This window comes from Salmo trutta, chromosome 21, assembly GCF_901001165.1.
Source record: "Salmo trutta chromosome 21, fSalTru1.1, whole genome shotgun sequence".
Lineage (NCBI taxonomy): Eukaryota > Metazoa > Chordata > Actinopteri > Salmoniformes > Salmonidae > Salmo > Salmo trutta.
Genome location: NC_042977.1, coordinates 15,044,074 through 15,071,642, shown reverse-complemented (window position 1 = coordinate 15,071,642; position 27,569 = coordinate 15,044,074). Strand labels below are relative to the sequence as shown.

General features: G+C 44.8%; 2 protein-coding genes across 2 annotated transcripts in view; one reads left to right on the top strand and one right to left on the bottom strand.

Moving 5' to 3' along the window:
• Nucleotides 1-6,663: 6,663 nt before the first annotated feature.
• otol1a (otolin 1a) lies at nucleotides 6,664-10,743 on the bottom strand. Its single transcript, XM_029704444.1, has 5 exons — nucleotides 10,653-10,743; nucleotides 9,972-10,493; nucleotides 9,659-9,748; nucleotides 7,968-8,039; nucleotides 6,664-7,796 (listed from the first exon to the last, which is right to left on the bottom strand). The coding sequence occupies exons 2-5, from the start codon at nucleotides 10,465-10,467 to the stop codon at nucleotides 6,907-6,909; spliced, it is 1,548 nt and encodes a 515-aa protein (XP_029560304.1). The 5' UTR covers nucleotides 10,468-10,493; nucleotides 10,653-10,743; the 3' UTR covers nucleotides 6,664-6,906.
• Nucleotides 10,744-22,647: 11,904 nt separating this feature from the next.
• LOC115156772 (protein phosphatase 1L) overlaps nucleotides 22,648-27,569 on the top strand; it is a 28,517-nt gene continuing 23,595 nt past the window's right edge. Inside the window, exon 1 of the mRNA XM_029704445.1 lies at nucleotides 22,648-23,569. Coding sequence (XP_029560305.1) covers nucleotides 23,171-23,569 — 399 coding nt within the window. The 5' untranslated portion in view covers nucleotides 22,648-23,170. The remainder of the gene's footprint in view (nucleotides 23,570-27,569) is intronic.

Below are 27,569 nucleotides of genomic sequence, written 5' to 3'. Positions count from 1 at the left end.
CTGGTAAGACGAGGGGTGGGGATGTGTGTATATTTGTAAAAAACAGCTGGGTCACGAAATTTAAGGAAGTCTCGAGGTATTGCTCTCCTGAGGTAGAGTACCTCATGATAAGCTGTAGACCACACTATCTACCAAGTGAGTTTTCATCTTCTTTTTTTGGTAGCCATCTATTTACCACAACAAACCGATGCTGGCATTAAGACAGCACTCAACGAGCTGTATAAGGCCATAAGCAGACAAGAAAATGCTCATCCAGAAGCGGCTCTCCTACTGGCCGGGGACTTTAATGCAGATGATGTGGATGCTACGCTACAGGACTGTTTTGCTAGCACAGACTGGAATATGTTCCGGGACTCATCCATTGGCATTGAGGAGTATACCACCTCAGTTACCAGCTTCATCAATAAGTGCATCGACGACGTTCTCCCCACATTGAGCGTACGTACATATCCCAACCAGAAGCCATGGATTACAGGCAACATCCACACCGAGCAAAAGGCTAAAGCTGCCGCTTTCAAGGAGTGGGACACTAATCCGGGTGCTTATAAGAAATCCCGCTATGCCATCAGATGAACCATCAAACAGGCAAAGCTTCAATACGAGACTAAGATTGAATCCTACTACACCGGATCTGATGCTTGTCAGATGTGGCAGGGCTTGCAAACTATTACGGACTACAAAGGGAAACCCAGCCACGAGCTGCCCAGTGACGCGAGCCTACCAGATGAGCTAAATGCCTTTTATCCTTGCTTCGAGGCAAGCAACACTGAAGCATGCATGAGAGCACCAGCTTTTCCGGACAATTGTGTGATCACTTTTTCCATAGCCAAAGTGAGCAAGACCTTCAGCAGGTCGACATTCACAAAGCCGCAGGGCGGATTTCAAGCAGATAACCATAGTCCCTGTGCCCAAGAAAGCGAAGGTCATCTATCTAAATGACTACCGCCCCGTAGCACTCACGTTGGTAGCCATGAAGTGCTTTGAAAGGCTGGTCATGGCTCACATCAACACCATCATCCCGGAAACCCTAGATCCACTCCAAATCGCATAACCCCTAACAGATCCACAGATCACGCAATCTCAATCGCACTCCACACTGTTCTTTCCCACCTGGACAAAAGGAACACATATGTGAGAGCGCTCTTCATTGACTACAGCTCAGCATTCAACACCACAAAGCTCATCACTAAACTAAAGACCCTGGGACTAAACACCTCCCTCTGCAACTGGATCCTGGACTTCCTGGCGGGCCGCCCCCAGATGGTAAGGGTAGGCAACAACACATCTGCCATGCTGATCCTCAACACGGGGGCCCCTCATGGGTGCGTGCTTAGTCCTCTCCTGTACACCCTGTTCACCCACGACTGCATGACCAAGCACGACTCCAACACCATCATTAAGTTTTCTGATGACATAACGGTGGTAGGCCTGATCACTGACAACGATGAGACAGCCTATAGGGAGAAGGTCAGAGACCTGGCAGTGTGGTGTCAGGACAACAACCTCTCTCTCAACGTGAGCAAGATAAAGGAGATGATCGTGGACTACAAGAAAAGGAGTGCTGAACACGCCCCCATTCACATTGACAGGGCTGTAGTGGAGCGGGTCGAGAGTTTCAAGTTCCTTGGTGTCCACATCACCAACAAACTATCATGGTCCAAACACACACAGGTTGCATCACCGCCTGGTATGGCAACTGCTTGGCATCCGACCGTAAGGCGCTACAGAGGGTAGTGGGTAGAGCCCAGCGCATCACTGGGGCCAAGCTTCCTGCCATCCAGGACCTATTTACTAGGCGGTGTCAGGGGAAGGCCCAAAAAATTGTCAAACACTCCAGTCACCCAAGTCATAGACTCTTCTCTCTGCTACCACACGGCAAACGGTACCGGAGCGCCAAGTCTAGGTCCAAAAGGTTCCTTAATAGCTTCTACCCCCAAGCCATAAGACTGCTGAACATTAAATCAATTGGCCACCCGGACTATTTGCATTGACCCCCCTCCCTCCCCCTTTGTTTTTACAAATGCCATTTGATTTGATTTGAAACTTTTGAGCATGAAAAACTCTGCGATGTTGCAGTTCTTGACACAAACCGGTACGCCTAGCTCCTACTACCATACCCGTTCAAAGGCACTTACATTTTTTGACTTGCCCATTTACTCTCTGAATGGCACACATTCACAGTCCATGTCTCAATTGTCTCAATGCTTAAAAATCCTTCTTTAACCTGTTTCCTCTCTTTCATCTACACTTATTGAAGTGGATTTAACAAGTGACATCAATAAGGGATCATAGCTTTCACCTGGAATCACCTGTTCAGTTTATGTCATGGAAAGAGCAGGTGTTCTTAATGTTTTGTATACTTAGTGTATATTTTTATTCTCGACTGTCATCCAAAAGCTACACACCGCATATTTATTTATATACTTGACATAGCTCACTCTAGTATACTCTCAGTTTATTAGGTACACCACCCCGTTCATGAAAATGGTTCGCTCCTACAATAAGTGAGTCACATGGCCGTGGCTTGCTATTTAAACCAGGCAGACAGGCATCGAGGCATTCAGTTACTGTTCGATTAAACGTTAGAATGGGCAAAACGAGTGACCTAAGCGACTTTGAGCTTGGTATGATCGTCGATGCCGGGCATGCCGGTTCCAGTATCTCAGAAACGGCCGGCCTCCTGGGCTTTTCACACACGACAGGGTATAGGGTTTGCAGAGAATGTTGCGACAAACAAAACACATCCAGTCAGCGGTAGTCCTGTGGGTGAAAAAATCTCATTGATGAGATGTCGAAGGAAAATGGCAAGAGTCGTGCTAACAGGCGGGCCACAAACTGGCAAATAATGGCACAGTACAACAGTGGTGTGCAGAACGGTATCTCAGAACTCGTTGGTTCTTGTCATGGATGGCCTACTGCAGCAAACGACCACCGGGAAAAGTCACTGGAGGGTGCCATTGGTCAATTTATGGAGTTTTTAAAAAATATGCAGAATTCACTCTGTTCAACTTCTCTGTTCATTGCACTACGTTTGGCTGTGGGCATGGTGATTGAATGGGTTACAAGACGTAGATTTTCAATATGGTTTGTAATGCATTTAGGGGGGATCCTGGCCTCACTGCCCGCTATTGGAGCACCCCACTACGGGCCCAAATCAATGGGGGCTGCCCCTAGTGATTTATGGAGGTTTTAGAAAAATCTTCAGAAAAACGACTATGTCCAGCTGTGGGCCTGGTGAATAAACGGGTCACCATGTCTATATTTTGGGATGGTTCTTAATGGCTTCAGGGGGGTGTATAACAGCATTCTGACTACTACCCTAAATATCCTTGCTCCCGAAAAAAAACATGAAAGTAACCTCACAACACTCTTCTCCCTGGTTCACTGATGAACTGCGCAGAAAGAAGACTCTTGGCCGTAAGCTTGAGATGCGTTGGAGGAAGGATGGCCTCACTGCCCATCTACTGGCCTACAAAGACCACCAAGCAAGCTACTATGCTTCCTTAAGCACAACCAGCCTTCTACTCCACCACGATTGACAAGATCAAAGATAACCCTAGAACCTTGTTCTCAACCATCAACCGCCTTCTCAACTCTGCAAACTCATGCCCTCTTGCGGCCTCATCTGAGCAGTGCAATCGCCTCTCAGAAAATGTTCAAGAGTGAGATTTTCAGAAGAAACATCATGGCCTCTAAGATGACCTGCACGCCACCTGCACGCCACCTGCTGAGCCCCCAACTCAGCAACTTCACAGAAGTCACATCCACTGCTGTGTAGTCAATCATCTTTAAAATGAAGGCCACCACTTGCTCACTTGACCCTATCCCTACATCCCTACTCAAAACCTGCTCATCTAACCTGCTTCAGTTTGTCACCACCCTCATCAACAAGTCCCTGCTGCCCGGGGAGGTACCTTACTGAGGAAACTCAACTTTGGCCATGACATCCTATTCAACTACAGGCCCATCTCCAACCTCCCCTTCCTATCAAAAGTATAGGAGAAAGTAGTTGCAAACCACCTTCAATCAGCTGTACAAAGTTTTCCAGTCTGGTTTCCGGCCCTTGCACAGCACTGAAACGGCTCTGGTGAAAGTTACCAGCAACCTACTGATAGCTTGAGATTTTAGATCACCTTGCCTCCTCCTCTTAAATCTCAGTGCTGCCTTTGACACCGTTGACCACAGCATCCTCTTGCCATGCCTCAGAGAGCACACTGCAGTGCTCCTCCTACCTCTCCAACAGGAAGCGATACATCACCATTGGAGAGTCCAGGTCGGAGGAGTCTACAGTCACATGTGGTGTCCCACAGGGGTCAGTGCTGTGACCTATTCTACATGCTCCTTCTCGGCCAAATCCTCAGAGACTATAACTATAACTTCCACCGCTACGCTGACGATACCCAGGTATATATTAACACCAAACTGGACACCATCTCAGCCTTATCAAAACTTGACAGCTGCCTAGATGACATCAGGGCATGGATGAAAGAGAACTTCCTCCAACAGCAGCAAGACTGAGGCTATGCTTATTGGGACACCCAAGCTGGTCACCAGTGGTAGAAACATCTGCCCTACAATTGACAGTCAAGCCATCCATATGTCTTCTGTCATCTCCAACCTGTGAGTCAAGTTTGATCCTTCTTTGTCATTTGATGCCCACATAAAACATAACTGCAAAACATATTTTTTCCATCTAAGAAACATCGCCCAGCTCAAACCATCGCTCTCCCAGCCAGATGCAGAGAAACTCGTACACGCCTTCATCTTCTCTCAGATCAACTACGGCAATGCTCTGTTTGGGGGCCTTCCAGCCAAATCACTTCAGAGGCTACAACTTCTCCAGAATAGTGCTGCTAGAGTCCTAACCAGGACCAAAAAGTTATCCCACATCACTCCCTTCTTTGCTGAACTCCACTAGCTACTGGCCAACTATAGGATTGACTTTAAAATCCTCCTCCTCGTGTTTAAAGCCTTGAATGGATTGATTCCCACCTACAACAGCGACCTCATTTTTATCAAAGAGCCACCTTGCACTCTCCGCTCCAGCAACTCAAGTCCCGAAGACACGTCTCCGTACTATTGGGGACTGGGCATTCTACTGCCTTCCCCCTCGACCTATGGATTGCTCTCCCTGACCATCTGAGACCACTCCATCAATCAGAACTTTTAAAATGAGCCTTAAAACACATTTCTACAGACTGTTTTTCTTATAGTCCTAATCTGGAAAGTCATTTTAGCACCTAGCCTACTATTGCTTTTTCCTGCCTTGATACTAAATGTATGATGTTTTTATAGTTTTTGCTGTTATTTATTTTTTCATTATTTTTGCCTATGTAGAGCTTTGAGATAACACTGTAATTAAAAGACCTATACAAATGAAATGTATTATTATTATTTAAAAAATGATATCATACACCAGCTTAAATATTCAAAACAAAAATACTTGAAATAGAAATTAAGTTACTCTGAATGATATTTTCTTCCATGCATTTCTGTTTTGCTTTTTTTAATGACTTTTTAAATAATTAATCTCATAAACAAATAGTCTGCTTCAACTCCATCCAACTCCAAGAAGATGACATCATGTAGTTATAGGGAGGTCATAGACTGGTCATAGATTCTGCGTTGCATCGTGCCCAAGAACAGCCCTTAGCCGTGGTATATTGGCCATATACCACATCCCCTCGTGCCTTATAAAAACAGAGTATAAACCTGCTTTATTTAGATTTCTAATTCTATTTGGCTATTGGTGCTTGGATAATGTAACACAAATATGTATAGCATGTGTGTTTGTGCTGTTGATATTTCTTTTCATGAATATCAACATTATTTTCATGTATTTAAACATGATATTTTACATGATACCGTACAATCAATACAATCCTCATTCAGCCCTCCTCTTCAAACTGTGATATCCCAGTGCCCTCTAGTGGGAGAAATAAAATGTACGTTTCAGTCAGACATATTTTGGTGGTGACCATATACTAGTACATTAGTAGGCTGTGATACATAATGCATTCATATATCAACCACCATCACTCCCAGACCTTGGAGCTGTATTTCTATGACACAACAATGATGAAGGCTCATTACTGTAAGGAGCACATTCAAGTAGTACTGGGTGAAACTGTCCCTAATCAGAGCTGGGATTGGGCAGTTGACCAAAATCAGATCCGCTTTAGCAGTGTTGGAGGTGGAACTGCGTTAGAGCTGTCATATCCACAAGTAGCTCCTGATATTATACCTAAACCGGACATTGCCATTGGCTGCATGGAGACGCATTAGGAGAAATTCCATGCAGCCTTGTTTACAAGTTCAAACACTGGAATGTGAGATGTAGTCTACATCTCGATTAGGCTAATAGAAATCCTCATTATTTTGTTTTATGATTTTGCGACATTGTTTATGTATAGACTACACTTTCTCACTCTGAACTTCTAATGCGAGTTGGACGTGTGGCTTTGAGACAATTATTAAGAGCAGCTGCTCACCAACTTGACAGCTCCAACACAGCTACATGTCCGACACCGCCAAAACATTAGCTATGCGGGTGTTGTCTATCGCCGGTTAACGCTTGATCTGATTGAATCTAAGGCTAAGATCAGTAAAGTCTAGATATGTTCAAATCCATAAACTCACACAATATTCATTTCAAGCATTAGCAGTGTTTTATTGCATTGTCAGAATGGGTAAGCGTTGCATAAAGTGTTACAGCCTTTCCCATCCAAATACAGCAAGCATTTGGTCAGATTGTTTTGATAGCAATACGCAGAAACATAGGCAGTAGCAGTAGCAATATTGACAGAGATGATTTAGCAGAGTAGTGCAAAGAGTTTGGAGGGGATGCGGAGTTGTCAGATAAAGGTCGTGCAGAGGTCAAGCCGGGTTCACAGGCGAGGTCGTAGGTCAGGCCTTGGGGTCAGCATAGAGCAGGAAGCCAGTGAAGGTGCTGTCGTCTTCGCTGCTGGAGTAGACTCCGTTCCAGTCCCTCAGCGTCTCCAGCCATACCTGGTCCCCTGATGCCAGACGCAGCAGAGCCAGATTGGACGCCTGGTCGATGTCCTGACCGTACAAGGAGTCACGCGTCCGCAGCTTCTTCACGCCGTTAATCACCAGTGCGGCACGCAGGGGCCGATTGCGCACGGTGATGTGGTAGGAGAACACATAGACCCCGGGGTGGGTGCAATTGAACTTGCTGAGCATTGGGTCCCAGTGTTCCTCTTCGTTGTAGAGGACCTTGTCAAACTTGACGGGAAGGCCTGGAGGGGGGAAGGACTTGCTGGGGAAGAGGCCCACGCTGAAGGCAGAGCGTATTTGCTCTGCGGTCTCCCCCTGGGGGCCCTTGGGACCCCGCACACCTCGTGGGCCCTTGGGGCCTTTCTCTCCTTTCGGCCCAGGCATGCCTCTCAAGCCTGGGGGACCCGGAGGCCCCCGCCCCCCTGCCTCCCCTTTCCCTCCCGGGGAGCCTAGCTGACCCCTCAGACCTACAGGCCCTGGTAGACCATTGCTTCCATTTACTCCCGGGGGTCCCACCAACCCCCTCGGCCCAGGGGGGCCAGGTAAGCCCACCTCCCCTTTCTCTCCCTTCTCGCCAGTTGGACACTCCCCCATCTCTCCCTTTTGGCCATTGAGTCCCATTGGGCCAGTCAACCCGGAGGGACCTGCAGGGCCTATTCTACCCAGGTCACCTTTCTCGCCCTGGGTCCCATTCCACCCAGGCTTTCCCCTTTCTCCCAGGTCTCCTTTCAACCCAGGGAGGCCTGTTTCTCCTTTTTCTCCTTTGGGGCCCAAGTCACCTGTGAGAAGGAAATTAGTCACTTACTGTAGCAAGAAAGTCTGATAGTGAAACAACAGTTGACATTCAGTCTAATAAGATGACTGTTCTCCCCTAATAGAGTGTGGTCTTCTAGCAATAGCATTATACCAGGGCTACTCTACTCTGATGATATCTAAGGAACAGTGTATACCTTTCTGCCCCTGTTTCCCAAGTATCCCTGGAGCACCAGGCATCCCCGTGTCTCCTTGATCGCCTTTGTCACCTATCAAATAGAAAGAGAGAAGGATTGGTGTCTTAAACGTGTGGGTATAGATATCAGTCCCCAGCATTAATGCGCCATTTTAGATCAAAGTTACAGATTTGTTGAAATCAGCACCAGAAAGCGACGTGTTCAAGAACGAGATAACAGATGGTATAGTAGCTAACACTTTAGACAACAAATGTAAAAAAAACAAGATTACATTCTTTAAACACCTACACCACTACTTTTTTTGAGCTGAAAGATGATGGCCAGAGCTTACAACGATTTAAGTCAATAAGTCTTCCTTACTTTTAGTCAAATTATGATATATTTGGGCTTGGAAGTGACAAATCTGAACTGCCCACTTTGTGAAAATCCATGTAAATGCGGTGTCTTTACAAATGAGTTTCTCTCTAGGTTTCAATTCAGGGCTGGGTTTTGTTTTAATTTCACCCCCCACCAGCATGGAATTGTTAATGAATCAGAAACAGCTTCAAAGTTATTCCTCTTTGTGACTGAGATGATCGAAAAAGCCTGTGTCCCCTTGGCCGCCTGAGCCATGGCGCAATAAACGTATGTTTTTGCACCTCCACATTCTTTACCAGAAAATTATCATAATCTATTGGATTATTTTTCAATTTGTCACTTATTTTTAAGCTAGTCTGTATAAAAAAAACATATATACACTACCGTTCAAAAGTTTGGGGTCACTTCGAAATGTCTTCGAAAGAAAATCCAATTTTTGGTCCATAAAAATAACATCAAATTGATCAGAAATACAGTGTAGACATCGTTAATGTTGTAAATGACTACTGTAGCTGGAAACGGCAGATTTTTTATGGAATATCTACATAGGCGTACAGAGGCCCATTATCAGTAACCATCACTCCTGTGTTCCAATGGCACGTTTATCATTTAAAAGACAAATTGATCATTAGAAAACCATTTTGCAATTATGTTAGCACTGCTGAAAACTGTTGTCCTGATTAAAGAAGCAATAAAACTGTCCTTTAGTCTAGTGGAGTATCTGGAGCATCAGCATTGGGGGTTCGATTACAGGTTCAAAATGGGCAGAAACAAATAACTTTCTTCTGAAACTCGTCAGTCTATTCTTGTTCTGAGAAATGAAGACTATTCCATGCGAGAAATTGCCAAGAAATGGAAGATCTCTTATAACGCTGTGTACTACTCCCTTCACAGAACAGCGCAAACTGGTTCTAACCAGAATAGAAAGAGGAGTGGGAGGCCCCGGTGCACAACTGAGCAAGAGGACAAGTACATTAGAGTGTCTAGTTTGAGAAACAGACGCCTCACAAGTCCTCAACTGGCAGCTTCATTAAATAGTACTCTCAAAACACCAGTCTCAACGTCAACAGTGAAGAGGCGACTCAAGAATGCTGGCCTTCTAGGCAGAGTTGCAAAGAAAAAGCCATATCTCAGACTGGTCAATAAAAAGAAAAGAGTAAGATGGGCAAAAGAACACAAACACTGGACAGGGGAACTCTGCCTACCCAATTTGTGAATATGTATAAATAGCCTTCATCATTCTTCGGAGGTGAAACCAAAATGAGCATTTCCTCTCTAGGTCAGGAAATGATGTCGAAATAGTGGCCTCTGTATTTGAGAGTTGGCAAGCTAACCTTTATCTCCTTCAAGTCCAGTAGCTCCAGGCATACCATCCAGTCCAGGAGGTCCCATGAATCCCACATCACCTTTCTCTCCAGGTACACCTGAAAGAAGACAGGGGGAAGGAGGGGAAGAGCAGAGGTAGGGGAGTTGGGGATATGAGGAGCTATTTAGGAGTACACACCATGCACACACACAAAATACTGTATGCTAGCTCACCGAACACAAACTACGAGTCATGGTCACTATCCAGTACAGTCACGATCCCTATGTATACTTTTAGTCACTCTGTACTAAAAACGACATCATTTATATTCTTTAGTCTACCTGGAAGTCCCCTCTCTGCTCCAGGCCCTGGGTGCCCCCTCTCCCCTGGGGGCCCCATGGGGCCCTTTTCAGGCGGGCAGCACTCGCAGACGTTTAAGTAGCAGTGGCTGTAGTCCAGGGTATAGTTTCCCATGCCGGCCCCAGGGAGCGCCATGGAGTCTGTGTGGAACTCTGTGGGGTAGGCGTCGCCTGCATAGGTGGTGCTGTCAGTGGGCGACAGGGAGTAGGCGTCCGTCATGGTATCCTCTGTGGTCTCGTCGGTGCCCAGGCTACTGGAGGGGGCCATGGTGGTGGTGGTCTGCCTGAAGCCCAGACGGGCCGGCTGGTCGCCACCTCCTCCCCCTCCACCACCTCCTCCGGTACCACCTCCGCGAGGGGGCTTCTTGGTATTCTGAGGCTTTGGTCTGCGGGTTGTTCTGGTTGCGGACGACTGGGTCGCCATCAAGACTACCGCCAGCAGGGTTGTGAGAATGGCGAGCAAACGAAGAGAGGGCATGTCAGCGGCTTTTGGTGTGCATTGATCTGAGAAGTAGAGAGAGAGAGAGAATAAACATAGATGAAGGTAGTAAATCACATTTAGTAACAAGTAGCTATCAATTCATGAACAATTCTGAGGACTGACCTAAACAAAAAAGTTACCTCACATAAAAAGTGACCTCAAATGAAGCACTCTGTGCTTACCTTTAAATTAAATGGTTTGCTGTTCACTCCATTCCCTGCATTTGGTGGTTTCAACAACAAACCTCTTCCCTTTTATTGTGTCTGCTAGCCTCTTGCCTCCGTAGCTTGACCAATGAGAGGAGACTTAAGGGACACACTGGGGATTTGGAGAAAGGGTGGGTTGGCACGGACACAAGGTGAGAACCTGAGGGATATGGTCATGAAGTGCTAGAATAACATACTACAACACAGGACTTTATTTCCTTTCACCTTGTGTCTTTGTGATGTGTGATATGATGTTCTATATGGCTGCCACAAACAGACGTGCATGCATACGAACACACACACACACACACACACACACACACACACACAGACACGTGCACACACACACACACACCTGTTAGTAATGGATCATACCCCATATGAGATGGAGGCAGGACCGTACGGTCAGGCATCAGGGCGACCACACCACATTGGCACCGCCTCAAAGCGGAAGGGACCACAACACAACCGCAGAGGGAGGGATACATTTCTCAAACGAGCGTCCATAACCACCTTGATCTAACATCCCACCAACTTTTAGGAAACCCAGTACTGCTGACTTTTACAACTCCTCTCAGAGGGCTTTATAGGTAGGATGTCAACTCTCTATCTTGACACCGGATGGTTTGAGGTTTGAGGTTTGAAGTTTGAACCCCCTCTGATGCTGTACTGTGGCCCCGTCTGTGAAACCAACACCAGCAGTCGCTATTGGCATGTGCTCCTCTGAAGCTTTAGGTGCCTCATGACAGGTTCCGTCTCAAGGCTCTGATGAAGGTCTCCTACGCCGAAACATGACCCTGGCTTTAGAACTCTAATCACATTCTCAATGTGCTTTTTTTCTGAATGTCCACTAGCCATGAGCTACAGGGTTGGGGTAGGCCGCAACTATGTTCTTCATTCAACAGAGAGGGAGAGAATCAACCAAAGGACGTTAAGATAGAGAGACCTTTGTTAAACAAATCTAGGCTCACATTTGATATCCAGCGGCTGTTGCCTTAAGATCTTATTCTTGAAAGTGAGAACGTCTGATGAATATGCATGTGTGACCATTGTGTGGCGCAAAATTGCAGTGAATTCTCTGGGTTCGACCATTTCTGTCTTGTGGAGTGAAACCTGCAGACCCACGGCCCTCCAGGAATTGAGTTTGACACCCCAAATCCCCAATATATATCTCAATGAGAGCTTCGTAATAATTTGGTCCATATTATAGCCTGGCTAACCCTTAACTCAAAGTCTTCCTGACTTCAGAGTCTGGAAAGGCTCCAGGATGTTGTAAGCAAGATTAGTCGATAATTACTGATTGGTTCTCCTCTGTCTCTTTCTCACTGTGACGACCCTCCCACTCTGTCTGCCGTATTCTCTTTGTTCTTGTTTCCTTATTAGGATGCCGGTGGGCGGAGTTGGGAGGGTCGTCAGCGACATGGGAAACACCTGGGCCCGGGTGTGTCCCAGGATAAATGCACCGCTTCCCCATTCATTGGGGAACTCTCTCCATGCAGACACCTTCATAGATTTTGTTGTGGTATTTTTGTGGCCTTTTGGTTGTTTGCTTTGGCACCTTTCAACACCCAGCATTATCACATTTATGCATGCAAAACACCATTGTTAATTGCATTTAGGTTACCTCAGTTAATAAATATATATTTTGTTATTCCTTGTCTCCATGTTGTCTCCCTTTTGTTATGAACTTTGAGCCGGTTCGTGACAAGTGGGGGCTTGTCTGGGATTTTGAACCTATTGTGTTTGGGAGAAAACGTGGAGTTAAATTCTGTATGTGCTTTGTTTGCATATTTTGTTAGTTTGTTTGAGTTTGATAGGCCCGGTATTGGTTGCCTTTTGTTGTTTGGTTTGTGTGCTACGTTGGAGTACAATGGTTAGTTTCCAGGCCCCTGCCCAGCCTGGAAACTCTTGCTCTACTCGCTGTTGGGACATTGGTCTGAGGTGAGTACAATCGGCTGTGTACCTCGGTGGGAGATTTGGATAGGGTAGTGAAACTTGCTACCCGGAGCTATAGCCTTTTTCCCCTGATAGGCGTAGCGATGTGTTTAATTTTTGGAATATTGGGCATGGTTAATGTTTGTTATTTTTGTGTGGTGTCTGTGGACTGAGCAGTTGTCTCGGGGGCACATCCGTGGCTTGGGGGAATCTGCCAGCGTGCTGGGGGTTTATTTCCTTGCCAGCGGGCTACAGTGTGTAAATACCCACCGCAAATCCGCACTAAGACTAGAGTTGAGTTATTGCAGGTTTTGGGGAAGCTCCGTATCATCTCTTCTGTGGTCCCCAGTGTGATTGTCATTTCTCTGATTGTGGTCTGGTGTGCCCAGCAGAGGGGAAGAGCGAGATTTTTCTTTTTTTGTATTTTCTTGTGACTATGGTGTCTTGTGTAGACGAGTTCATTCGCTTTCCATCAGAGGAACTGTTAGACTTATGTACTAAAGAACAGCTGTTGAAGGTCGCTGAACACTACAAGGTTGAAATTAGTGATAAACGTCTGAAATTCTATTAGGTTGATATTGAAGGCCAATCTGATGGAGAGTGGTATTCTTGAAGTTACCACTGGGGCAGCCTCTGCTGAGGACTCGTCGTCTCCCCGTAACGTTACAATGGCCATTCCATCGGTTAGTCCTAGTAGTCTTTTTGAACAGCAGAAAGAACTGCTTCTGTTACAGCTAGAGCATGATCGTGAGAAGCTAGAGCATGATCGTGTAAAATATGAAAAGGAATTGGCATTTAAACAAGATATGAAGCGTGCTAAAATCAAGCTGCAACAAGAGCGGATAGAGTTGGTTAGGGAAGGAAAGATCTCAGGGGAGAGTGTTCTGGGAAGGTGACCCAGATTTACCTAGGGGTCGTTCCTCTTTTGGTCGTGCACCGGACACATTTGATATTGTTGGGAACTTACGGTTGTTGCCTCAATTTAATGAAAAGGACCCTGAGACATTCTTTTTGTTGTTTGAGCGTGTTGCTGAAGCTAGGAGTTGGCCTGATTCTGACCTCACTTAAATGTTGCAGTGTGTGCTTACTGGTAAAGCGCAGGAAGCATATTCAGCTCTTAGTGTATCCGACAGTCCCAGTTATGATAAGGTTAAAACAGCTGTGTTACAGATTTACGAATTGGTCCCTGAGGCTTACCGCCAACAATTTAGAACTTTAAAAAGGGATGATAAACAGACTCATGTTGAGTTTGTGCGAGAATTATCTTCACAGTTTAATTACTGGTGTTCCGCCTCTGCAGTTATGACTTTCCAAGGGCTGTGTGATCTGATTATGTTAGAGCACTTTAAGGACACAATCCCTGATCGTATTGCCACGTACATTAACGAACGAAATGTAAAGACTGTCACTGAAGCTGCGGTTTTGGCGGACGAGTATGTTTTGACTCACAAAAGTGTTTTTCCAGAACCCCGTATTCAGAGTGAGTGGGGGCGTTCGGAGAGATTTGGGCCTCGCTCACCGAGATACTTTGGTTCACGAGCAGAGTTTCATTCAGCTAGGGTTGAGCCTGACTCCCGTGGTAAAACTGACTTTGGTCAAGAGTGTCACTACTGTCAAGGTTCAGGTCATTGGAAAAATGAATGTCCGGTTCTCAGGGCAAAGGGTAAATTCAGTACGTGTTCTTATGTTAAATCTAAACCTACAGTGTTAGCTGTGCCTGTTCCACATCAGTTCACTCCTGACACATCGTCTCATGCCCAGGGGCAGGTGAAAGTCCATACTGACCCAGACTATTTACCTTTCATTACGGAGGGTTTTGTGTCTGTTAGGAAGTAAGGACCTAGTGCCAGTGAAGATCCTAAGAGACACAGGTGCCTCTGAATCGTTTGTGTTGGAATCTGTGTTACCCTTTTCTGCTGAGACTGATTCGGGGAATAGTGTTCTAATTAGGGGAATAGCTTTGAACACTGTCAGTTCCATTACATAAACTGATGTTGGATTGTGGACTGGTGAAGGGTGAGGTTGTTGTGGGGGTGCGTCCTTTGTTGCCTATTGAGGGTATCGACGTTATCCTTGGGAATAACTTGGCTGGTGAGTGTGTGGCCTGTCGTGTTTCCATCTCTAGTGGTTTCCACTAAGCCGTCATTTGTTGGGATTCCTGATGAGTGTACAGAGTTTCCCAGAGGTGTTCTCTGCGTGTGCAGTGACGCGTTCTATGAGGCGTGGCGAACTGGTCACTGCGCCGACTAATGAGAATAACACAAAGAAGTATATCACTGCTTTCCCTGTTATCCCGTGATCTGAGTGGGTTACAGATATAATCAATGCGCAACGGACTGACCCCACATTAGAAGAGTTGCGTGACCAAATTGTGCCTGTGGAACAGTTGGGAGATGGCTATTTTCTCCAAGAGGATGTCCTGATGAGAAAGTGGGTGTCTCATGGTAGTTGTTTTCTGGGGGAGGCGATTACATATGGGTGTGGACATATGGGTGTGAGGAAAACCTACAATCGCATATTAAGACATTTCTTTTGGCCTAAATTAAAGAGGGATGTTTCTGATTTCATCAACTTGTCATCTGTCAATTAACTGGTAAAACAGGTCAAGCTATTAAGCCGGTACCACTGTTTCCTATTCCTGTACTCAGCCAACCTTTTGAGTATCTGATTATTGACTGTGTTGGTCCTCTGCCTCGTTCTAAAAAGGGTAGTAATTATCTGTTCACTGATGTGTCAGACCACTAGGTTTCCTGCTGCCTATCCTCTCCGGTCTATCAGCACTAAGTCTGTGTTAAAAGCTTTGACTCAGTTTCTCTCACTGTTTGGAATCCATAAGGTCATTCAGAGTGATCAAGGATCTAATTTCACCTCTAATCTGTTTGGTCAGGTTCTCCAACAGCTCCATATTAAACACAATTTGTCTAGCGCCTATCATGCTCAAAGTCAAGGAGCGCTGGAACGTTTCCACCAAACACTTAAGTCTTTGTTGAGAGCTTATTGTACTGAGATGGATAAGGATTGGGAGGAGGGGTTGCCTTGGTTACTGTTAGCCGCTAGGGAGGTTTCACAGGAGAGCACGGGTTTCAGTCCAAATGACCTTGTGTTTGGACATGGGGTGCGTGGACTTTTATCTGTTCTCCAGGATGACTGGAAGTCTCACGAGCCTCGTCAGTTCCTGTTATCATGTGTGATTTCCGGCGACGCTTGTATGCTGCTGGTGAAATGGCTAAAGAGAAGCTATCATCTTCACAGGACAGGATGAAGGGCATATTTGATCACCGAACTGAGCCTCGTCACTTTAGTCTGGGTGACCAGGTTCTTACTCTGCTGCCAATTGTTGGTTCTCCTTTTCAAGCTAAATTTCAAGGTCCATATACGGTTATGTGCCAGCACACTAAGCAAAATGATCTAGTTGCCACTCCAGAACGGAGAAAAGCACACCAACTGTGCCATGTAAATTTGTTAACCCTATTATGCACATTCCTCTGAGACTGAAGTGGGAGTCTACAGAGGACGGTAAACCTGTTATTTTGGCTGATACCGTTATTTCCCTGGGTTCTTGTAATGCTAGGTCTGTGCATGAGGAGGAAGATGTTCCTGGTCCCGATGATTGCATACTGCAGAGTAGACTGAAATTCAGAGACACTTGATATTTTAGACAGCCTTCTCACTCATCTACCTGTTGATGGGCGGAAAGAGATGGTTGGTCTGATTCAGAGATTTCCAGGCTTGTTTTCTAATACACCTACACATACAAACTTAATAGAACATGATATTGACATTGGAGATGCTGAGTCCATTCGTCAGCGGTTCTTTAGTTTCTTCAGAGAAACTGTTGTCTGGATGCTGAGGTCAGGTACATGCTGGAGAGTAAGATAGCAGAGCCTTTCTCAAGTTGGGCTTCTCCATGTATCTTGTTCAGTAAACTGGATGGAACAAACAGATTTTGTATGGACTACCGTAAGGTAGTGTCACTAAGCCAGATTCATTTCCTCTTCCTCGGATGGAGGACTGCGTAGATCAAGTCGGCGCAGCTAAGTTTGTGCAAATTTGACCTGTTAAAGGTCTATTGGCAGGTGACACTGACGAGTAGTGGACACGTGAAATCTCTGCCTTTATTACACCCTCTGGTCTGTACTCGTATTCGGTTATGAGTTTCGGCCTGAGTAATGCACCTGCCACTTTTCAGCGACTTATGAACAGGGTTGTCGCAGGTCTGGCTGGGTGTGCTGTTTATCTGGACGATGTAGTGATATATGCAGATACTTGGGAGGAACATCTGTCCCGTATTCAAGCATTGTTCGAACGTCTGGCTGCAGGTCGCCTCACGATCAATCTGGCTAAATGTGAGTTTGCTCAGGCAACTGTTACATACCTTGGAAAGGTGGTTGGGCAGGGTGAAGTGCATCCTGTTCGGGTTAAACTGGTAGCTGTTGATGCTTTTCCACCACCAACTACTAAAAAGGAACTGATGCGTTTCTTGGGCATGATTGTTTATTACCGTAGTTTTTGTAAAAACTTCTCTACTGTGGTCGCTCCCTTGACAGATATTCTGAAAGCTAAGGCTGTTTACATATGGTCTTCTTGTTGTCAACAGGCTTTTGAAGATGCAAAGAGGTTGCTTACCTCCAGTGCTGGCTGCTCCTTGCGTGGATTTGTCGTTTACCTTGCAGGTGGATGCTAGTCATGTGGGCGCAGGTGCAGTTTTGCTGCAAGCAGATGTTTGTTTTCTTCTTTCCTCTTAAACGTTGCTTCGAAGGCGCAAAGGTTGCTGAGGTCTGGGGAGGAGGTGTGCTGGGGCAGGGTATGTTGTTCTGGGGTCCTTTTGTTGGTCCCCGTTTTTATGGGGGGGTGTGACGACCCTCCCACTCGGTCTGCCTTATTCTCTCTTTTGTTCTTGTTTCCTTATTAGGATGCCGGTGGGCGGAGTTGGGAGGGTCGTCAGCGACATGAGAAACACCTGGGCCCGGGTGTGTCCCAGGATAAATGCACCTCTTCCCCATTCATTGGGGAACTCTCTCCATGCAGACACCTTCATAGATTTTGTGGTATTTTTGTGGCCTTTTGGTTGTTTGCTTTGGCACCTTTCAACACCCAGCATTATCACATTTATGCATGCAAAACACTCACTCACACTACTGATTACACACACCACTGTTAATTGCATTTAGGTTATGTCAGTTAATAAATATATATTTTGTTATTCCTTGTCTCCACGTTGTCTCCCTTTCGTTACGAACTGAGCCGGTTCGTGACATCACTTAAACACCAACATGGAAAGACGCATACAGCCCTCGAGCGCTGCCCCTTCCAATACAAATGTTGGATTTTCAAATCCAAACAAGGGGTCTCAACCCCTACCCCCCATGGACAAAACTGAGAGAACCAATCAAAGCTCAAATCAAATGTTATTTGTCACATACACATGTGTAGCAGATGGTATTGCGGGTGTAGCGAAATGCTTGTTTCTAGCTCCAACAGTGCAGTAATATCTAACAATTCACACATCCTAAAAGAATGGAATTAAGGAATATATAAATATTAGGATGAGCAATGTCGGAGTGGCATAAACTAGAATACAGTATATACAGTTGAAATGAGTAAAGCAGTATGTAAAGAGTGTTTAAACATTATTAAAGTGACTAGTGTTCCATTATTAAAGTGACTAGTGTTCCATTATTAAAGTGACCGGTGATTTCAAGTCTGTTTTATGGGGCAGCAGCCTCTAAGGTGCAGGGTTGCGTAAACAGGTGGAAGCCGGCTATTGATGGCTAATTAACAGTCTGATGGCCTTGAGATAGAAGCTGTTTTTCAGTCTCTCTGTCCCAGCTTTGATGCACCTGTACTGACCTCGCCTTCTGGATGATAGCAGGGTGAACAGACAACTTCTGTACGAATACTGCACTAACAACGGGCTCCTTTCCAGACCAGTGTGTCAGTTCTCTCTGTGTCCCATGTGAGTCGCGTCAGCCAGGCTACCCATGTATCATTACATGGTGCTAAAGTGTGTATTCACATGTTGTATATACTGAGTGTACCAACAATTAGAACACTTTCCTAATATTGAGCTGCACCCCCTTTTGCTCTCAGAACAGCCTCAATTTGTCGGCATGGAGTCTACAAGATCTTGAAAGCGTGCAACAGAGATGCTGGCCCATTTATTTATTTTACATTTATTTAAAAGGAAAGTCAGTTAAGAACAAATTCTTATTTACAATGCCGGCCTACCAAAAGGTCTCCTGACAGGATGGGGGCTTGGGATTAAAAATGTAAAAATACAATATAAATATAGAACAAAACACACATCACAGCGAGAGACAACACTACATAAAGAGAGATCTAAGACAACATAGCAAGGCAGCAACACATGACAACACTGCATGGTAGCAACACAACATGACAACATGGTAGCAACACAAAACAAAGTACAAACATTGGGCACAGACAACAACACAAAGGGCAAGAAGGTAGAGACAACAATACATCACAAAGCAGCCACAACTGTAAGTATGAGTGTCCATGATTGAGTCTTTGAATGACGAGATTGAGATAAAACTCAATTTTGAGTGTTTGTTGCATCTCGTTCTAGTCGCTAGCTGCAGTGAACTGAAAAGCGGAGCCCATGTTGCCTCCAATGCTTCCCAAAGTTGTGTCAAGTTGGCTGAATGTCCTTTGGGTGGTGGACCATTGTTGATACACATGGGAAACTCTTGAGTGTGAAAAACCAGTGGTTGACTTGGGCAGGAGCTCACCGGAGCAGAGTACCGGCACCTCAAATGTTCTATTGCTGGAGCTCTGGTTTCTCTTATAGAATATTAGCTCAAAAGTTGAGTGGAGCTCCTGCATCTAAATATAAACAGCACCGGCACACAAAATGAGTACCGGCACCTATTTCAGTCCAAGTCAAGTACTGTGAAAAACCCAGCAGCGTTGTAGTTCATGACACACTCAATCCGGTTCGCTTGGCACCTACTACCATACCCCGTTCAAAGGCACTTAAATACACTGCTCAAAAAAATAAAGGGAACACTTAAACAATACAATGTAACTCCAAGTCAATCACACTTCTGTGAAATCAAACTGTCCACTTAGGAAGCAACACTGATTGACAATAAATGTCACATGCTGTTGTGCAAATGGAATAGACAACAGGTGGAAATTATAGGCAATTAGCAAGACACCCCCAATAAAGGAGTGGTTCTGCAGGTGGGGACCACAGACCACTTCTCAGTTCCTATGCTTCCTTGCTGATGTTTTGGTCACTTTTGAATGCTGGCGGTGCTTTCACTCTAGTGGTAGCATGAGACGGAGTCTACAACCCACACAAGTGGCTCAGGTAGTGCAGCTCATCCAGGATGGCACATCAATGCGAGCTGTGGCAAGAAGGTTTGCTGTGTCTGTCAGCGTAGTGTCCAGAGCATGGAGGCGCTACCAGGAGACAGGCCAGTACATCAGGAGACGTGGAGGAGGCCGTAGGAGGGCAACAACCCAGCAGCAGGACCGCTACCTCCGCCTTTGTGCAAGGAGGTGCAGGAGGAGCACTGCCAGAGCCCTGCAAAATGACCTCCAGCAGGCCACAAATGTGCATGTGTCTGCTCAAACGGTCAGAAACAGACTCCATGAGGGTGGTATGAGGGCCCGACGTCCACAGGTGGGGGTTGTCCTTACAGCCCAACACCGTGCAGGACGTTTGGCATTTGCCAGAGAACACCAAGATTGGCAAATTCGCCACTGGCACCCTGTGCTCTTCACAGATGAAAGCAGGTTCACACTGAGCACGTGACAGACGTGACAGAGTCTGGAGACGCCGTGGAGAACGTTCTGCTGTCTGCAACATCCTCCAGCATGACCGGTTTGGCGGTGGGTCAGTCATGGTGTGGGGTGGCATTTCTTTGGGGGGCCGCACAGCCCTCCATGTGCTCGCCAGAGGTAGCCTGACTGCCATTAGGTACCGAGATGAGATCCTCAGACCCCTTGTGAGACCATATGCTGGTGCGGTTGGCCCTGGGTTCCTCCTAATGCAAGACAATGCTAGACCTCATGTGGCTGGAGTGTGTCAGCAGTTCCTGCAAGAGGAAGGCATTGATGCTATGGATGCTATGGACTGGCCTGCCCGTTCCCCAGACCTGAATCCAATTGAGCACATCTGGGACATCATGTCTCGCTCCATCCACCAACGCCACGTTGCACCACAGACTGTCCAGGAGTTGGCGGATGCTTTAGTCCAGGTCTGGGAGGAGATCCCTCAGGAGACCATCCGCCACCTCATCAGGAGCATGCCCAGGCGTTGTAGGGAGGTCATACAGGCACGTGGAGGCCACACACACTACTGAGCCTCATTTTGACTTGTTTTAAAGACATTACATCAAAGTTGGATCAGCCTGTAGTGTGGTTTTCCACTTTAATTTTGAGTGTGACTCCAAATCCAGACCTCCATGGGTTGATAAATTGGATTTCCATTGATTATTTTGGTGTAATTTTGTTGTCAGCACATTCAACTATGTAAAGAAAAAAGTATTTAAAGATTATTTCTTTCATTCAGATCTAGGATGTGTTGTTTAAGTGTTCCCTTTATTTTTTTGAGCAGTATATTTTGTCTTGCCCCATTCACCCTCTGAATGGCACACATACACAATCCATGTCGCAATTGTCTCCAGGCTTGAAAATCCTTCTTTAACCTGTTTCTTCCCCTTTGACTTCACTGATTGAAGTGGATTTAACAGGTGACATCACTTTTACATGGATTCACCTGGTCAGTCTATGTCATGGAAAGAGCACGTGTTCCTAATGTTTTGTACACTCAGTGTAGGCCAGTATTACAGTGTAGGTTTACATTGTTGCATTGTAGCCTACTATAGCCTGTGACAATTTATTTGCAGTTTGTGTAATTACAGAATAAAATGTTTATGTGTATTATAATTCATTAACTTAATTGTGGTTAGACCTTCCCTTACATGATCATTATTTCCATTGTGAGTTTATTTGCAAATCTTTGAAAACGGGCAATCCCACAAACAGGTATATAATTTGTAAGAGGTCTGTAACAACGTATACACAATGTGTGTGCCTATATAATTACGATGTAAATACATATGTAACTTTGAATTCCATTTCCATACAGGATTTACTACAGTGGTTAGAGCGTTGGGCCAGTAACCTAAAGGTTGCTAGTTCGAATCCCCGAGCTGACAAGGTAACAAATAAAGGTTAAATAAAAAATGAAATATCCAAAAGGCTCAGACGTTTCTGTTTCCATCTATGCGGGCCAGTACTTGTGTCTCACTGGGCCATGGCTCAGCTGGCATTATATAACAATGGCTAACTGTGAACTTTCACACCTTCTCACAAATCAATTCAATTCAATTGACTTTATTGACATGGCAAGTTCATTATTACTTACATTGTCAAAGTATACATATAGAAGAAAAAAATATATATATTTATATAGCAACTGTTTTGATTATGCAGACTGTTTTGATCACTGTCAGCCCTAGCTATGGAAACAATTTCCCTAGTATTATATGGATATATACACTAGTGAAACACTGGTGTTACAGTCGAAAAGCAGTTTAGAGGGACTATTTGTATTTCATCTCAATAAGAGACAAAAGGAAATTAGTTTCAGCCACCAGAGGGCTAAAAGACAACATTACTTGTGGTACTGTTTGATAAGGCTAGTGTTCAGTGGTCACTAACCCTTTCCCCGACAGCCACCAATGTGCATCCCAACACCAACACACCTGATACCCAAGTGTAATAAGTGGAATAGCCCTAACATTTCAATAAAACATTTAATGATAATACAACTCTACAGTTAATGACATTTTAGTAAGCAGATAGGACTGAAAGGTGTCATATTCCTCAAGAAAACGAAATAAGCCTACTGGAATAAAATGAAAGCTATATTTAAGAAATAATTAATAACAAGGCTATTCCCCCACTTGCTGCAAGTGTGGTGATGATCCATCAGGACGTTCTGCCGCAGCTGCGCATGCTGTCATCCCAGACTGGAGTTGAAAACTGAGGGAGGGAGGGAGGGAGGAGAGGGGGGGTGTTGTTGATGCGGGTGAGTAGAAGCTGAATAGGAGCATTTCCCACACAAGAAACGGGGCAAACGCAAAAAGAGGCCACCAAACCCCTACGTCGCCCCCGGTGACAACTCCTCACATTCCGCTGGGTCTTCGCCCGTTATTCGCGAAGCCTGCAATGGGCTACAGACGAAAGCGGCTTCATAACGGGTTTTTGTCGGCAGATCCTCTTGCTGCAGCTGTCCTTCGGAGAGCCAGGAGGACAGTCTCGCGTGTATATTTCAAGACAGCGGGCCTAGCCAATGACTGTGACCACGTTCGTCCTCCGCTCTTCACTTCACTGTGGTTATATTCGGCTGAGTAAATCCTGGGAATACATTGACCATTTAAATCCAATTTGATATATTTATAGCAGTTCTGACATCAGACATTTTTTTTTATGGTGGACGTTTTTTTTATTGTCCCATTTGAACGGATATAATGGAGTGAATTGCACGAGGGGAGCGACAGTCAGTAGTTTTCTTGCGTGTGATGATAGGAGACACAATGACGCTGTTGTCTCTTTTGGGTCGGATCATGCGTTATTTCCTCCTGAGGCCAGAGACATTGTTTCTGCTATGCATTAGCTTGGCCTTGTGGAGTTACTTCTTCCACACGGACGAGGTGAAGACCATCGTCAAGTCTAGCCGGGATGCCGTGAAGATGGTGAAGGGGAAAGTGGCGGAGATAATGCAGAACGACAGGTTGGGGGGCCTGAACGTCCTAGACGCGGAGTTCTCCAAAACCTGGGAGTTCAAAAATAACAATGTGGCGGTGTACTCCATTCAGGGGCGGCGTGACCACATGGAGGACCGCTTCGAGGTGCTCACGGACATCACCAACAAGAGTCATCCGTCTATATTCGGGATATTTGACGGTCACGGTGGTGAGGTATGTATCAAAGGCGTGGGTGTCTTTCAAAAACACGGTCAGCACCATTATCATCATTTTCCTCGGAGTTGGTCATTTTAGGGAATGGGAATTTTAATCTAGATTGGCTATCCGCGGCCTCAAATCAATTTAAGAGTATATGCAATCATTTTATTCGGACTCAATTGATCTCAAAACCAACATGGCTAAATGTGAAAAACCCTGTTAATTCCTCATTGGTTTATTTAATTCATACTAACAACTTCCATAAATATTTGTCCAGTGGAGTGTTTGCATATGATCTCAGTGGTCGTTGTCCCATAGTATGTATTAGAGATGAGAAACCGCAAAATACTCATCGTTTAATTAAGACATTTTTTTTTTAAATCCCCTCAAGGGTGAGGGAGACATGGCATGTATTCCTCTTGGTTTGGTTCTACAAAATGTATCCCCCATATTTATTCCTCTGGCAGATAAACACGCCCATTTGAAACAATTCAGAGTGAAATATAGATCTAACCCTTGCTTTTCTTCTGAGCTATCTGAGCGCATTCAAATGACAAATCAGCCCTGGGCCAAATCAAGTTGACTAGCAATCATTCAGACAATTGAGAAACAGATGTAGTCAATTAATAAAGCTAAATCAAGCTACTTTTTAAGCTCTATCTCAGCCTCTGCTGGAGATCCTTTAAAATGTTGGGAAACAGTAAACGCACCAAAGTGTACACATTCCTCTTCCTCCCTGCTTCAGCAAGTTCTGTCTGACTGGCGTCCTAACGGAGAAGAATAGGATAAGTGATGCTTTCAATCATCATTTTATCTCAGCAGGCTTTTTATTTGAGAGAAACAGTGGTTTAATTGACCCTGGTCGGTCGGTCAATCGACTGCTCTTCCCTCTGCCAGCCTCTAGCTGACTCGACGGTTAACCCGTCAACTTCTAGTGAATCTTTGTTTTCATTTCAACAATTTACTATCTGTGATGGGCTAGATGCCTTGCTTAAGATTGATGCAAAAAAAGGGCCTTCCCCAAACTGTTGTCACAAAGTTGGAAGCACAGAATCGTCTAGAATTTCATTGCATGCTGTAGCGTTAAGATTTCCCTTCACTGGAACTGAGAGGCCTAGCCCAAACCATTTAAAAACAGCCCCAGACCATTATTATTCCTCATCCACCAAACTTTACAGTTGGCATTATATATTGGGACAGGTAGTGTTCTCCTGACATCCAGCAAACTCAGATTTATCTGTCGGACTGCCAGATGGTGAGCGATTTCATCACTCCAGAGAACGCATTTCCACTGCTCCAGTCCAATGGTAGCGAGCTTTACACCACTCCAGCTGATGCTTGGCATTGCGCATGGTGATTTTAGGATTGTGTGCGACTGCTCGGGCATGGAAACCCATTTCATGAAGCTCTCGACCCACAGTTCTTGTGCTGACGCTGCTTCCAGAGGCAGTTTGAACCTCGTGTTGCAACCGAGGATAGACGATTTTTACACGCTTCAGCACTCGGCGGTTCCGTTCTGTTAACTTGTGTGGCCAACCGCACAATGAGCCATTGTTGCTCCTAGATGTTTCCACTTCACAATAACAGCACTTACAGTTGACCAGGGCAGCTCTAGCAGGGCAGAAATGTGATGAACTGACTTGTTGGAAAGGTGGCATCCTATGACGGTGCCATGTTGAAAGTCACTGAGCTCTTCAGTAAGGCCATTCTACAGCCAATGTTTGTCTATGGAGATTGCATGGCTGTGTGCTCGATTTTTATACACCTGTCAGCAACAGATGTGGCTGAAATAGCCAAATCCACTCATTTGGTGTCCACATACTTTTGTATATACTGTATATTGTAGTTAAAAATATGAGAATAAAAATGGTACTTTTCTATATAAATAGGTCCTGCCTTTCACAAAATAGTAGAATGCAGATTATTCAGTCGACGTTCCTATCGGTCCTAGACTACGGCGACGTCATCAATATGAACACAGCAGCCACTTCATTAAAGCCGTTAGATGCAGTTTATCATAGCGCACTGCGCTTTATTACGGGCAACAATTTTAGCACTCATCACTGCACTCTCTACCAGGAAGTTGGTTGGCCCTCTTTGATGTCATGTACAGGTTGATATATTGCTATGTTTTCATTTATAAAGCCCTTCTATAAAAAGTCCCACTGTACCGAACATCTTTACTGAACTTTAGACAGAGTTACCACACCTGATCTCAGGGATGGATAACTCTGGAAATTCCTTTGGTGTCTACTGAGTTAGGTAAATCAGCTTTTAGTTTTCTTGCACCTTATTCGTGGAACAATCTTCAAAATGTTCTTACATTTGATGTTTTGGTGCCTCTATGGCAGTTCAGAAGGCTGATTGAGGACCTTATTACTGATGAATGTTTTTGTTTTTATGACCGTCTTTTTCTTTCTGCTTGCATTATGTATTTATATTTTCATGTGTGTATTTTCTGTAATTGAAGTAATTCAGGGCTCATCTGTAAAAGAGACCTTGGTCCCAGTATGACTCCCTGATAAAATAAAGGTGAAATAAATATCTATGGTCATTACAGCATTCTCATTGCATTTGGAGTGAGAGAGGTAAGTCCAAACCAAACGTGTTCCCACCCCAGCTTTCAGGACACATAAAACTAAATCACTCAAACAGAGAATTGTGAAAGTGACCTAGTCTGGGGACATGCTAACCATGACCAGAATAAGAGTGAAGTTGAGTAGGCAGCATCTGAATCCTCTGCAATGCAATTTGTGGTACAGTTTCCACTGGCCTATTGACTATTTAGTAGGCCCTGCGTGTGCAGCCTACCAGTACCTTTTGATGGAACTAGAATCACCCCCTTTGTGATGTCATCAGCACAAATACATGGGAGTTGAATTGCATATGCACACAAAGAGGCTGTCTTGAGGCTTTGTGTGTCACACACATGGGTGTGAACCTTTTTCTGTCAAGGGTCAGTGAATTCCCAAAAGAGCCTCCAGACCACATGTCTGGTGAACCATCTGCCCACTCCAGGATTCTCTTTCTCACAGACGCAATTGCACACTATTACAAAGCTATTACACACTATTACGAAGCTATTACAAAGCTATTACACACTATTACAAAGCTATTGCACACTATTACAAAGCTATTGCACACTATTACGAAGCTATTGCACACTATTACAAAGCTATTGCACACTATTACAAAGCTATTGCACACTATTACAAAGCTATTGCACACTATTACAAAGCTATTGCACACTATTACAAAGCTATTGCACACTATTACGAAGCTATTACACACTATTACAAAGCTATTACACACTATTACAAAGCAATTATATACTATTACACACTATTACAAAGCTATTACACAAACACTATTACAAAGCTATTACACACTATTACAAAGCTATTACACAGACACTAATACAAAGCTATTACACACTATTACAAAGCTATTACACAGACACTATTAAATCAAATCAAATTGTATTGGTCACATACACATGGTTAGCAGATGTTAATGTGAGTGTAGTGAAATGCTTGTGCTTCTAGTTCCGACAGTGCAGTAATATCTAACAGTTCCACAACTACCTAATACACACAAATGTAAAGGAATGGGATAGGAATATGTACATATAATTATATGGATGAGTGATGGCTGTGCAGCATAGGCAAGATGCAATAGATGGTATAAAATACAGTATATACACTACCATTCAAAAGTTTGGGGTCACTTAGAAATGTCCTTGTTTTTGAAAGAAAAGCAAAAAAATGTCCATTAAAATTACATCAAATTGATCAGAAATACAGTGTAGACATTGTTAATGTTGTAAATGACTATTGTAGCTGAAAATGGCTGATTTGTAATGCAATATCTGCATAGGCGTACAGAGGCACATTATCAGCAACCATCACTCCTGTGTTCCAACGCCACGTTGTGTTAGCTAATCCAAGTTGATCATTTTTAGAGGCTAATTGATCGTTAGAAAACCCTTTTACAATTATGCTAGCACAGCTGAAAG